The 15,099-nt window shown below is 44.8% G+C and overlaps 1 protein-coding gene across 2 annotated transcripts in view; it reads right to left on the bottom strand.

Annotated features, from left to right (window-relative positions):
- P4ha3 (prolyl 4-hydroxylase subunit alpha 3) overlaps positions 1-14,899 on the bottom strand; it is a 34,925-nt gene extending 20,026 nt beyond the window's left edge. For both annotated transcript variants that reach the window (XM_034510192.2, XM_034510185.2), the window contains exons 1-4: positions 14,700-14,899; positions 8,095-8,237; positions 6,373-6,596; positions 1,997-2,146 (exon numbers count right to left, since the gene is read on the bottom strand). In XM_034510192.2, coding sequence (XP_034366083.1) covers positions 1,997-2,146; positions 6,373-6,596; positions 8,095-8,237; positions 14,700-14,899 — 717 coding nt within the window. The remainder of the gene's footprint in view (positions 1-1,996; positions 2,147-6,372; positions 6,597-8,094; positions 8,238-14,699) is intronic.
- Positions 14,900-15,099: the final 200 nt, after the last annotated feature.

The raw sequence follows: 15,099 nt of genomic DNA, 5'->3' as shown, positions 1-15,099 counted from the left end.
GACTATATGTGCTTTTTATGAAGCTTCAATTGTATTTTTTTCCCTGTCGTTATTGTTTCCTTGTAATTTTGCACTAGGAATACTTTTTTTTTTTTTTTTATCACAGCATGGTCTTCATAGAAACCACTACAATGGCTGCATTTCAAACACATTACAGATGGTGAACGTTCCACTGCTGTTGGAATTACAAACTGTTCTCATTCTTTATTACTGTGAATGATTATGTTCTATACTTAATAGGAGAGCGGTTCAATAACCTAAGAGTATTCTGTACTTGCCAGATGCTAATGTAAAGTCGTAGCTTTTAAAATAAGCACCAATCTCTTAGTCTTCTCTGACCTCTACAGGTAAGGAAACTGAGGCTGTGGCAGAATAAGTCAGTGGCTCAAATTTCCACAGAATTTCAACTTTGTGTGACTCCGAGGTCTATGGCTTAACAACTGATTTAATTGTTACTACATTTTTTTCATTAAAAATATATTTTATATGGTAGTCAAGGGTTCAAAGTGAAGGGATGTCTACCAGATGTACGGAAGAAGTGGGGAGCATAAGTCATTTAAAGGTAAGTATTCTTTGTTTTGTTAATTTCAAGTAGGATGGGGCATGCTGTGAGTGTCCACAGGGCAAGCTGGGGAGAGGGGAGGTACAAATGACCTCATAAAGTTAGTGACACTTGAGCTGAGCCTGTCGGACAGAATTTCACCAGACAAATTGGATGTGACGTGGAGAGGTGAGGAGAAGGGAGGAGAAGTCTGTCGCCAGATTTGCCAGCAAATAAAACAAAACCAATCACTGGGCACTGCATTTGTCATCCCATCTCGGGGACAAACTGCTTTATTCTGCTTTCTCTGATTCTCTTTATGCTGGTTCTCTGTTTCCTTCCTTTACTAAAGCCAACCACTCCTTGGCCTTTGCTACCTCACAGTCAATTATTTTAATACGTAGCAACTGCCCAGGAGTGGTAGGCAGAGCACACAGCTAAGATCCATGTAGCATGTAACATGTAGCATGTACCATGTACCATGCACATAGCTAAGATCCATGTACCAAGCAGGACCATGGAGGGAGCAGACTGTTAGCTGCTCTGAGGATTACTCTGTCTTCTCATCAAAATTTTTGATCACACACATGCTCTCTTTTCTCTCAGGAAGATAGAGAGAAAATCCATGTATGGGGCTGAGGTGTAGTTCTGTAGTACAGCACTTGCCTACCACTCCCTAGGCTCAATTCACAACAACAACAACAACAACAACAGGGAACAGCCTGCATTATTAACTTTGGATGGAAACTCCATGAAAACTGCCAGATGGTGGTTTTTTTTTCCCAACCTGTTCTTGAGGACCCTACAATTGGTGAGAAATGAGGACAGTCATACAGAGAGGTGGAAGCTGCTATATGTTGGGCAAGAGATATCTATGTGTGATGCAGCAGGCAGGAGATCAGCAGTACCTAGAAGAGAAGAGAGCTGCAGGAGGCCCTCAGGTTGGTATAATGGGTTACAGATGTCACCTCTGAAGCCACCAATGGCCACGTTTCAGCTGGAGTCAGCGTCAGGTGGGAGAAGATAACCAAACTTCTCCCTTCATAGCAATAGTATATTACGTTAGCAGTGAAGAATCATGGCCTACTGAGAATACAATGAGTGCCCTGCATTGACTGTGGTCCCATCAAACACCAGTGTGGCTGGTGTAGCAGGTAAAAGAGGGACTGTGTTACAAGACAGGTGAAGATTGTGACGTGGTCCATGCGTCAGTTACCACTGTAGACTTAGATTCAGATGTGGGTTCTAAGCCCACCTCTGTGAGTAGCCTGGAAGGTTAAGACTTTTTTTTTTTTTTTTTTGAAGCTTGATTTACTCATATTCAATATGTGGTGATAATAAAATAAGAGCCTTACACTTGGTCCACAACCCACCCCCCAGGAAGTTTAAAGAAATCAGAAAGTGATATAGAACACTGTACCTACTGTGCAAAAATGAACTTCATCACTCTCCTACCTGGAAACAGGCAAAGGCCAAATAATCCAGGGCATCCTCCAGGCTGGCCTCATCCTCTGTCTTCCACTCTCCATAAGATCTTCGGAAGAGACTGACAGCTTCCTCCAGCCATGGAATGGCATGGTAGTAATCCCCCATGTCATAGGCCACCTGCAAGGAACACAAGCCACAGCCAAGCTTCAGTTCTCAGACAAGACAAGGAAATCATCTGAATACGAAGAGTGGGAGGCCCTTGAATCCTAGAAGACTAGCCACTCTCAAATTCATTTTTATTCAGTTTGGTATCTGTTATCTAACAATAGTATGAGGCATTGCACTTACCAAAAGAAGGCCGGGTTCTGCATTGGAGGAGTCTATGTTTTAGGAGATGAGAGATATGAACTCAGGTATGTGAAGGAGAGGGCAGAATGGTTCTGAGGCATTAACACAAATGCATAATGCATGGGGGCATGGAGAATGGGAGAGACTTCAGGTCTCAGCAGATTTACAGAGCAGCATCTGACCCGACCTTTCTCAAAGAAGGAAAAGGATTTCAGTGAGCAGGGGTTGCAGGGAAGGGCCTTCAAGGTGAGAGAATGGCAAAGTTATCATTCTGCTCACAGAATTCCCTGGGGTCTAGCATGAGGAACCAGGAAGGTGAGCATGAAGGGTATGCACCTGGCCTTCTGCAGGTGTGACTGTTCTTAGAAGGACATGGTGGTAGCTCTGTGAGGATGAAACATATTTAATTTATCCAGTACTTTCTGATTATCATGCGTGTGGTGCTCATTATCCTTGAGGGGCAACACAGGCTGTGAACAAACCAACCCCCCAGCACAGCATAGTCAACACTGAAGTGACAGCAGACCATGGGGATGCTGTGGGAGCTGAGCAGGTCAGTTCTGATTAAATGCTGGAATGGCAGGAAACATGGCAGCATGTACCAGACATAGCTCCTGTCTCCTACCAGCTTAGAGTTAAGTAGAATACCAGACCTTTGGGGAGAATTTCCTGGAAGTCAGCGTTGAAGCAACATGGAATTATAAAGTCACCAAGTAGGAAAACTCTTACCAAATGACTTCACTGGGGTGTAACTGCCAGCCAGGGCAGGACACGGAGATGCTCCCCTGCAGCCAGAATAACAGAGCAGCTCCAACTCAGGCCTGCCAGGAGCTTCTGGTATTGTTTTGCTTGTTCTCTACCCATTTCTAATTTGTAAAAATGGTTGAACTGAATAATAATAATGATAATAATGGTGTTGGTGATAACCTAAACTTTTCCAGTTAAATTAACCGTGTATATTGTGTGTATATGTACATGTGTGTGGTATGTATGTGTGTATATATGGTATGTGTAGTATATATGTGTGTATGTGGTGTGTGTGTATATGGAATGTGTATATGGTATGTGGTGTGTATGTACAGGGGGAGGTAGTGTATGTGTGTGGTGTGTGTGTATTATGTGATATATGTGTATAGTATATATATGTGTACTGTGGTCTGTGTGGTATACATATGCATTATATATGGTGTGTGTATATGCATGGTGTGTGTGGGTAGTATATATATGTATATGTGTGGCATGTGTGTGGTGTATATGTATGTTAGGGGGAAGTGTATGTGTGTGGTGTGTGTATATAGTATATATGCATATGTGTGTGATATGTATCTAGTATATATATATGTGTGTGTGTAGTGTGTGGTATGTGCATGGTGTGTATGTATGGTAGGGAGTAGTTTATGTATGTGGTATGTGAATGTGTATGGTATGTATATAGCATGTATATGTGTATATGTGGTGTGTGTGTTTGTGGGGTGCAATGTATGTGTCATGTGTGTGTATATGGAGTATGCATGTAGTATGTATATGTGGTGTATGTGGTATATGTGTGTATGTATGTAGTATGTATATGTGGTATATATGTGTGTATGTATGTAGTATGTATATGTGTATATGGTATATATGTGTGTATGTATATAGTATGTATATGTGTATGTGGTATATGTGTGTGTATATATGTGGTATGTATATGTGGTATATGTGTGTGTATGTATGTAGTATGTATATATGTATGTGGTATATGTGTGTGTATGTATGTGGTATGTATATGTGTATGTGGTATGTGTGTGTATGTATGTGGTATGTATATATGTGATCTATGTGTATGTAAGTGATGCTGGAGATTGAACCCAGAGTTCTATGTATGCCAGGGAGCTATATCCCAGTCCTAACCCTTTATCGGATATTTTCATGGGGAATTTCAAGCCCTCACAATATGGTGGATCGACATAACTGAAATTCTTTCAAACACAAATATTTAGACATTTTAAAAAAAATACATAAAGCACTTACATGTTTCCAAAGGGAAAAAAATCTTAAATGCCAGGTGGTAGAAACAGAAATTTAGCTGAAAACTTAAGCAGCGAGCGCATTAGCAGATGCTTAAGCTGTGTAAGATGTGGGAGGCTGAGGCTAGCCTGGGCTACAGAGTGAGACCGAAAGAAAAATGATCACAAGCAGCCACAGGATGCAGTAAGAACGCTAATAGCATCCCTTCCTCATAGTAGCCCAGACGACAGGTAGTCTGAGCAAATATCAACAAGAGACTAAACCATTTGTGGCAGATTCAGATAATAGATCTATAAAAATGAATTACTGGGATGGAGAGATGGCTCAGCAGTTAAGAGCACTAGCTGGGCTTGCAGAGGACCTGGGTTGAATTCCTATTACTTATATGGAGACTCTCAAGTGTCCATAACTCCACTTCCAGGGGATCTGACACCATCTTCTGACATCTGAAGGCACTAGGCATGCAGGCGGTTCACAGACATACATGTGAGCAAGACACTCATACATAAAATAAAGTAAGTCTTTAAAAATGAACTATTAATACATATGACAACAGAAATGCATTATAGGATAAACTGCAGAGTGAGGAAGCCAACCCCAGAAGATAATGTCCTGCACGGAGAGGACACTGGTGATCTGGGTGGCAGTGAGGTGGTAGGAGAAAGAAGAAAAATGTGTAATTAAATATAGCCACATTTGAAAATGAACTTCACTTCATTTATAGATTAAACTGCAAACGCACATATATGACAGACAGACAGACAGACAGACAGACAGACAGACAGACAGATCTGCTTTTGATGTTGTCTGAGGTACCGCCTTTACATTTGAAATGCATTATCTTTCAAATAAATACAGATAATTTTGAAATGCATTGTCTTTCAAATAAATAAAGCTTTGCAGCAAGACTTTCAGGAAGTTAGCTTACTAAATTTTCAGTATATGACTTATGATTTTCAATACATGGCCAAGAGGCTCCACTAATGAGCATTTACTGGTACTGTGCACCAACTACTTGAACTAGCCAAGCGCATGACAGGAATCCTGTTCTCAAGACTGCAGAGAGAAAAGCAGTAAACAGACAGCCTTCCTCTGTGTAGCTCTAGGAGACTGATTCCCCAAGCCTGGAGCTAGGACCCATGAAGCACATTGTTAGATTGGTTAATGAACATTGGGTAGGGGTAGACAGGAAAAAACAAACAGTAACACGTTCCTGCAGTAAGCATCTTCTAAAGAAAAAAAAATACCACATGCCTTTGAAGGTAAGGCTGGCAAAGAGTGTATCATAAAACAACTCAGTATGAGCAAAGATCAGCTAAATACACCTATGGGAGATTCCTGAGGTCTATTTCTTCAAGTAACATCAAGGTGTACATCCTCAGTTGTTTTACACTAACTTAACGGAATAGTTCTAAGTACTTAGGGAACATGACAAAGGATTCCAGAGCATCTCAGTAGGCCCTTTCTGTGCTCTTACCCTCACATCACCATCTGAAACCTTCTCTTCTCCCTTCCCTCCGATTTCCATCCATGGTTCATATACTGGCAGGGTTTATAGTTAGAGTTTTGAAAAAAAAAAGATAATTTTTGCCTAGTCCATGGCTATCAGCCTGGCATGTATAATTGAACTATTTTGTGTGAAAAGATGTATCTCAGTTGGTCAAGTGCTTGGCTAGCATTCATGAGACCCTGGGTTTGGTTTCCAGCACTGTAGAAACTGGGCATGGTGTAATCCCAGCACTGGAGAGGTAGAGGCAGGAAAACCCTGGCAAGTTTAACACCAGCATGGGATACACAATACCCTGTTGAAAAGAAAAGAAAAACTATTCATTCTCTCGTGCCCTAAGTGTATGATGACATCATGTCCCTGTGGCAAGAGCATGGGAAGCTAAAAGATGGGGTTCAACTTTGCTTTTCTTACTTTGATTATGCAGTCTTAGCGGTCTACCCTGGCATTACTTCAGGAACAGGGAATACATAAAGACAGCTGAGATACAGTCCATCCACAAGAAAGTAGAATTGAGCAGTTGGCCCTCTTTGCATGTCACCTTGCCAACTTGGAAGCAGTCATCTGCTGTGAGAGAGAAGAGCTGCCTGGGGCTGTACAGGTCAGTGATGGAGGAGCCTGTGACCCTCTGGAAGACGCCTCGGGCCAAGCCCTTCACGTTGAGCATATACACATCCTGCAGCCGCATCAGGGCCCTTGCTGCTCCCTCGAGGTCCTCAAAGGCAGGAAGGTCTTGCTCTACCTTCTCATAACCGTCCTTCAGAGCTGTAAAAGTAGAAAGACTATGACCCTGCCTCCAAACACAGGAGATGGGCATTTATTCCATGTGAGACCTGACTATCTACTCAAAGTGCCCTCAGTACCCAGTTAGTTCCTGGAGCACAGTGGATTCTTTTTGTTAAAGATTCTATGTGTTGCTGGGCGGTGGTGGCGCACGCCTTTAATCCCAGCACTTGGGAGGCAGAGGCAGGTGGATTTCTGAGTTTGAGGCCAGCCTGGTCTACAGAGTGAGTTCCAGGACAGCCAGGGCTATACAGAAAACCTGTCTTGAACCCCCCCCCCCCCAAAAAGAAAAAAATTCTATGTGTTTATGCATGTGCATGTGTGTGTATACATGCGTGTGTGTGAATGTGTGTGTACATTTGCATGCCTGTGTGTGTGTGCATATGCGTGCATGTGCATATGCATGTGTGTGTGTGTGTGTGTGTGTGTATGTGTGTGTGTGTAGGTAACCTCAGAGGCCACAAAGAACAGCACATGGGTTATCCTGGAGCTGGAGTTCCAGGCAGTTGTGAGCTGTTGAGATGCAGGCATTGGTATCTGAATTGGGTCCTCTTGGGAGAGCAGCAAGTTCTCTTAACCACTGAGGCATCTCTCCAGCCCTCCAGAGTAGATTCTTTTTATTTTCTTTTATTGGATATTTTATTTACATTTCAGATGTTATCCCTTACCCCATATCCCCCTCCCCACCCAGGAACCCCCTATCCTATCCCCCCTCCCCCTGCCCCTATGAGATGTGCCCCCACCCATCCCCCACTCCCACCTCCCCACCCTCAAATTCCCCCACACTCAGCATCTAGCCTTCATGGGACCAAGGATCTCCTCTCCCACCAATGCCCGACAAGGCCATCCTCCACTATATATACAGCAGGAGCCATGGGTCCCTCCCTATGTGCTCCCAGGTACAGAGTAGGTTCTTAAGATGACTATTAGAGTGAAGGACATTCAGAACAATGGTGTGGAGGAGGTAAAAAGAAATAAGGTGTAGAGCTTGGTCGTGTTGCTTGACCCTATGTCTCTATAATCTTTCCCTTTAGTGAGAGACAACTCATTTTCTTCTTAACTGCCCCAAACTAACCAACTTCTTACAGTGCAAGGTAGAATGCATCAGGAAAGTGATTTTTTTTACAGGTCACATTACATTAATCTAACTTTCAAGTTTAAAAACTTGAATCAGAAGGCCATGACGTTCTGCACATGCATAAATACATAAGTACACATATTTAACTGGGCAGATGCACACTTCTTCAGTGGACTGTAGTGAAGATCAAGTGAGGTAACAGATGTGAAGGTGTCTTGTCATTTAAACCTATTAGCAAAGGACTAACTATTGACTTAAAAGGGCGTAGGAGTTCAGGTGGTTTCTGTCTGCTCTTCTAATCCTCACTATAACTCATCAGTCTCTCTCCTTACCACTGAGTCGGGAGCTAGAAGCTTCCCCCACCCCATCCCCACCCCCATATTTCACAGCCCTCCTCATTACCTCGGATGTTCTCAGTGGCCTCCAGACTGTGTACCACGTTCCTCCAGTCAGACTGCAGACGTTTGATGAGAGTGAAGGCAAGTAGAGGATTCACTACAGGGCTCTTCAAGTCCTCGTGCAAAGAAAGTACCTTGTCGTAGAATCTGAAGGAAGTGAGAAAGGATTGTCTCACCTAGACACAACTGTTAGACCTCAGAAAGGCTGTCATGCTGTCAGGAAGGCTGCCTTGCTGAGAACAGCTAGAACTAAGAGCTGCTTACAGCAGTACTTGCCTGTAGCCCTCACTTCTTTAGGAAAGAGGTGGTGGTGTAAAAACTGAAGTGTGGAGCCTCTTGTAATTCATGTAAATAGTTCAAAAAGCCAGGCAGGAATAAAAAACTTGGAAACTATAAATATCACACAAGTGGGTCCGTTCATTTATTCACTGGAAGAGTCTGTGTAAATGGTTTAATCACAGTATGTCTGGTATATACTAAATGTTAGAGATACAGAGGTAAGGCGTGCTCCAGGTACCACTGTATGTCAATCACAGTATGTCTGGTATATACTAAATGTTAGAGATACAGAGGTAAGGCATGCCCCAGCTCAAAGACTTCACAGACACAAAGCTCTGTTCTTCTGTTATCACTCTAGACCCAATACTTAATGTCTGGAAAGAACTCAGAAGCATTTTGGAACAATACCAATCAATGTGAGGCGTGCTAAGAGAGCATGGAGCATAGAAAACTATGGCGGTTAGAAGAGGTGGCAGCCGACCTGCTTCTTGAAGGATCTTTTTAAATGTTTTAATGACTGCTACCTACTGGATCCTTACCATTTACTGGGCATTCTATTTTATTTTATTTTTATCTTCATTTTATGTACATGGGTGTTTTGCCTTCCTGTGTATCTATGTACCACATGTATTCAGTGCTGGTAGAGGCCAGAAGAGGCCACTGGATCCTCCAGAACTGGAGTTGTGCATGACTTTGAGCCATGTGGGTGCTGGGAACCAAACCTGGGTCCTCCGGAAAGCAGCAAGTGCTATTAATTACAGAGCCATCTCTCCAGCCCATTTAATGAAGATTTATTTTGTCCTATTTGCAGTGGAGGAAACCAAAACAAGGCTGTACTGTTAGAAAATAGCAAAGTTAGCATGGACACCAAAGCCACTCCATTCAGAAGCCTGAGTTCTGGGTTGATTTTGCCATGGTTTCCATGAAAATGAACAATGAAGGGAAGGGAAGAAGAGTGGGCTTTGAGCTAATGGGAACCAATGTGCACAAAGATGGAAACATTTGACATATAACTACTTATTCAGTGAATTAATGTATAATCATCACTTCTGAGATGCCTGACTCTATGCTGAGTCCTGGAATACAAAGGAAAGATGAAGTACACTGAGTTCATGGACCAAGCTGGGCAGTGGTGGCATATGCTTTTAATCCCAGGACTCTGGAAGCAGAGGCAGCTGGATTCTTGGGTTCGAGGCCAGCTTGGTCTACAGAGTAAGTTCCAGGACCGCCAGGGCTACACAAAGAACCTCTGTCTTGAACCCTTCAAGCCCCTCCCCCACCAAAAAATTCCATGGTCTAAAAGAACTTGTTCTTATCACTTTGTACCTTCAAGGCAACTTATTAAAGAAAGTATTAAGTTGGCATTATAGTTTCAGAGTGTCAGAGCTCATAACGGCAGAGCAATGGTGTGGCACGGCGGAACAGCAGCTGAGAGCTTGCATCTTGATCCACAAGCACGAGGCAGAAAGAGCACACTGGGAACAGGGAGAGAGTTTTGAAACCTTAAAGTCAGCGGCACATCTCCTCAAACAAGGCCACACCCCCAATCCTTCCCAAATAGTTCCACCAACTAGGGACATCTTCACATCTATGAACCTCTGAGGGCTATTTTCATTCAGATCATGAACTTAGTATCTAAGTTCAATACTCTTTTGTGTGGATGTGTATGCTCCTGTGGATTTAACCTAGGACTCTGTGCATGAGGCAAGTAGTTTACCCCTATATTACACCATTAAGTCTCTTTTAATTTTGAGATAGGGTATCACTCATTTGCCCAGGATGACCATGAACTCATTTGGTAGCTCATGCAGGCCTTGAACCTCCTGACTTCGCCTTCCAAGTTAAAGGCCTGTGATAATCAGACCCAGCTCCAACACATGTCTCTATGAAATAATGATTGGAATAAATTCTTCTAAACGCTAGGAGCCAAACCTTGCATAAGACAGTGAACTTGGTCCCAGGGACTCAGGGACCAGTGGGTGAGCAAGACACAAGATGCAGCACTAGACTAAATAATAAGACCTAGAAGACAGCAAGGGGTGGCTAATTTGGCCAGGGCAAGTGAGAATGGAATCGTTAGGACTTGTTTACATGAATGAATTTGTGAGAGGATGGGGAAGGAAGATTCAGAAATGGAAGTAACTGAGACAGAGAGACCAAGGAGGAGGTCGCTTCAGCAGGTTAACACGAGACAAGAAGAGTGTAAGCCATCATAGTGACTAGAGAAGAGAAGGGGGTGGGTTCAGGGGAGCAGTCTAGGAATCAGTTCAGAAGCTGGAAGTGATCATAGCAGGAACGGGGAGGGAGGCTGTCCAGCTCACTCACAGTCTTCCAATGCCATGACACGAGCAGGAAAGGCTGGACACGGTGGCATCTAACGAATTTCTTCCTGGGTGTTCTGCAAGTGTTCATATAGGCAAAGGATGCTGCTTCCTCTCCTGCTACACTGTGCTCACTCCATGGCTAACACAGTGATGGAATTTATATAACTGAAATCTACTGATCATGTTGAACACGGCCTCTTATCCTCTAAGACAGTAGTTCTCAACCTGTGGGTTGTGATCTTTTTGAGGGTCAAATGACCCTTCTACAAGGTTGCATAAGACCATTGGATATTTATATTATGATTCATAACAGTAGCAAACTTACAGTTATGAAGTAGCAACAAAAATAATTCTACGGTTGGGGGTCAGCATACCATGAGGAACTATGTTAAGGGTCGCAGCCTTAGGAAGGCTGAGCGCCGCTGCTCTAAGACCTTTATCTCCTTGTCCAAAAATTAATGTCAAAATCAATATACCAACAGTGATATTGGAAGTGGATTGTATGAATGAGCACAAGAGCTCACGAGTCTTTTGAGGAAGCAGGCGACCTTGCGGATGGAATGGTGTGAGACAGAAGAATGGAGGGAGAGATGCAATCTGAGGGTTTCTAAAGAGCGAGGCTCTCGACTGAGTAAGGAAGCCGGCGATACAGAAAGACTTGTGCCGAAGCTTCCAGGTAGTCAAATGTTCAACAAAAACTAAGGAACAAGAATCTGGTCCTGGGTGACTCAAGCAGGACACAGAAGCCTGGAAAGTCCCATGGCGTCTCTGATCACAAAGACAGAGCTGCTGGTGAGCCGTTCCTCTGGAGTTTTAAATCCAAACCAGCCTGTGCAGAGCGGAGAGGGGTTTACTGCCTGTTATGTCCTGCTTGGGTTCCATATGGAACCACTTAGTGAACTGCTAGACAGAAAAAAAGTCCAAGCATGGGCCCAAGCCAAGCCCAGCTTAAAAAGTGAAGTGTCCAGGAACAATTGAGGCTGAGCACAGTGATTTTTACAAGGCAGTTGGACAGGGGGAAGCTGGGAGGAGCCCTGAGGCTAATTCTGACCCAGCCACCAACCAGCTCTGCTCTGTGAGGTGAAAGGCTGGTCCACTCTACACCTCTTTGGGTCCTTTCATTTTCCACTCTGGTTCTTCCCATCACCTTTCCCACAGTGAAATTAAGAGACCCTTCCTAGGTTAAGGACAAATGTTTAAAGGCATCTGAACAAGTAGAGGCACGCAGGGAAAGCACTGAGGTACGGGGGTGTCTCTGCAAGCCAATCAGCAAACCAAAAGCCCTGTCTACACCCCTGTCTTCCCTGCATTAAACCGCTTTGCATCAGACCAGGGGTTTGCTCTTTACGGCAGCACATCAAGCAATGCAGTGTGCAAATATGACTATTTTTTTCCTTTCACACAGGAAAGAAAGGGGAGGAATCTATAGACTGATATCCGAGGCTGCCTAGGAATGCAAAGTTGGCTGTATGCCCAGTGTCTGAGCAAACAGCTCCTTTCCAGAGACTGAGTTACGGGACGCTGAAGGCAAACCTCAGGCGTTCCTAAATGGCTTTTTGCTTTAACAAATGCTGCTGAGAGTGGAAAATCAGATCCTTTCCTTCAAGAATCTGCCCATAAAATTTGCAACCCAATCCCTGCAATAAGCTTCCTGGGTAGGTTACTCAACCGCAAGACATCGGCCATGTCAATTTGATGTTTCTCTTTTGAAATTGAGAAATGGCTTTGCCATCATTCAGCTGAGACGTTCTGAATGCTTCATTCTGAGCCCAGAAATAATTTTTCACTCTTTGTATTTCTTAAACAGCACCAACAAAATAAACGAGAGATGGACTACAACCATGCAGAGTGTATGCTCTACTGGTACGCAGTGATGGGGGCTCTAACTAGCACAGTTTTTATTAGAGGGTGCGAATTTTAAAGGAATTTAAAAATTCCTTTTTTAATCTTTTAGAATCCTAGCTAGTGCTTACAGCTGGCAGGGTTAACACGTAGTCACTGAGCAGTGGTGGTCCTCGCTTGTGTTGTTTGATTCACTGCAGCCTTCCGGCCTTAGCCTCCCAGCTGCGGGAGTCTACTTGATCAGCCAGCCTTGAAGAGCCAGAAGGAGTTAACATTTTCTCAGCAACTTACTACATGCTAAGCTCAATGATAAGTAACTTTACCTGGGACACAATCATTCTAAGAACCCCAGGGGAATAACCATTAAAGAATCATTGTAAAGATTAGGAAACTAAAGCTTAAAGATATAAAGCTGTCAGAGCCAAGAATTCAAAGAGGTCTGTTGAGCTCCTGACTCTAGATTCTGAGCCACTCTGCACTCAGTGTCCCACACACTTTTTTCTTGCATTAGCTTTTTCCTCTTCCTCTTCCTCTTCCTCCTCTTCCTCTTTTTCCTCCTCCTCTTCCTCTTTCTCTTCCTTCTCTTCCTCCTCCTCCTCTTCCTCATCCTCCTCTTCCTCTTTCTCCTCCTTCTCTTCCTCTTCCTTGTCTTCCTCCTCCTCTTCCTTTCTCCTCCTCCTCTTCCTCTTTCTCTTCCTTCTCTTCCTCCTCCTCTTCTTCCTCATCCTCCTCTTCCTCTTTCTCCTCCTTCTCTTCCTCTTCCTTGTCTTCCTCCTCCTCTTCCTCCTCCTCTTCCTCCTCTTCTTCCTCCTCTTTCTCTTCCTTCTCTTCCTCCTCCTTTTCTCCTCCTCCTCCTCCTTCTCCTCCTCCTCTTCCTTTTCCTTCTCCTCTTCTTCCTCTTCTTCCTCCTCCTCTTCCTCTTCTTCCTCCTCTTCCTTCTCCTCCTTTTAGTATAGACAGGCCTATTTTATTAGCTTTTCCTAACCTTGTCTTCTGCTTACAGACTGTTTTTCTTCGTGTAAGAATGTGACCTGCAGTTCTTTTTTTTTTTTTTTTTTTTTTTTTTAACCAAGTTGATACTGCAACTCAGACAAATGCTTGCCCAAATACAAGTCATCAGTTGCCCCTGATGGCTATTTGAAGAGCAAACTGCAGGATTAAGCCAACTCTTACGAAACTGGCTGTGCTTCATGACCATCTCATAAACATTTGTGTGAGTGGAGAAGAGAGAGTTGGCATGGGGATGAATTTAAAGTTCAAGCTAGAAATGAAATGACCTGCCTGTGCTCTGTCTAGACAAGTCTGTAAGACCGACTGGATTTATGTGGAACAACTGTGTCTTATGGTCCGTGGGCTTCTGAGCGTCCAAGGCACAAAGCTTGTTGGTATCATATGCAAACATCCTTTTTTCATCTTATCCACCGATTGGTGCCCTAAGTCCCACACTCTACAACAGTTTACCTTCCAGGATCTAACACCACTTCGATGACTGCATAGAAAATAATGTTGGCTGTGCGTTTGCGCATGCTACCCTCAGTATCACCCAGAGTGACACAGCTTTTCACGGTGTTTTCTTGGAGTCATTTTCACATACATACAACCTCTCAGCTACTACTTACATTCAGAGAGCTTTTACCTGTGGAAGAGAAATAAGAGCTGTAATGGTCACCGCACCATTCTACTGTGTCAGCAGTAACTTGACAAGAAGCCCAAGGTCACTCACTGCTTGCCACAGCATTTGTGAGATCCAACTGGATTCTAGAATCTCCATGCTACCTACACTTTTACACAGAGTGCCAACTTGGACATGTGAAGGTGGATGGTGGGATGTTGTTGTCTCTGTGTGTGTGTGTGTGTGAGAGAGAGAGAGAGAGAGAGAGAGAGAGAGAGAGGAGGGAGGGAGGGAGGGAGGAGAGAGAGAGAGAGAGAGAGAGAGAGAGAGAGAGAATGAGACAGAGACACACAGAGAGACAGAGACAGACAGACAGACAGACAGACAGACAGACAGACAGACAGACAGAGAGGGCATGACACAGAACTCCTCATTCCTCTTCAAAGTGTCTCACGGTCCCCACCCTATGACAGTTGCATCTGGAAGTCACATTGGGCCTCAGCTACTCCTCGCCTTGTGCAGCTGAGCGTCCCCTCAGGGCGACGCCCTCACCTGGTCAGGTCGCGCAGCCGCGCCTCCTCGCCGCGCAGGTAGCGCCTCAGTGTCCCCAGCAGCCTGCGCTCGGGAGCCAGGGCGCGCGCCACGCTGGTCAGCGCGGAGAACGTGTCCTCCCGCCCCGTGGCCGCCGCGGGGTCTCCGGCCCCGAGCGCCAGCAGCGCCAGCAGCGCCGCCAGCCGCGCCCCTGGGCCCATCGCGGGGTCGCGCGTCCCTCCGCGCTCCCGCTCGGCGCCGCCCGGGCCAGCCCGCCCGCCCGCCCGCCCGCCCGCTCCCGCCTGCAGCCTCGCCCGCCCTCGGCCTCCGTCTCCTCAACACCAGACACACCTCAGTGCCTGGCCAGCCGCTAACTCTGATTCCACCCGTGCCTGTCACACTCGGGGAAACAGGCAGAGCG

Source organism: Arvicanthis niloticus, chromosome 1, assembly GCF_011762505.2.
Source record: "Arvicanthis niloticus isolate mArvNil1 chromosome 1, mArvNil1.pat.X, whole genome shotgun sequence".
NCBI classification, from domain to species: Eukaryota; Metazoa; Chordata; class Mammalia; order Rodentia; family Muridae; genus Arvicanthis; species Arvicanthis niloticus.
This window is presented reverse-complemented; position numbering and strand designations above follow the sequence as displayed.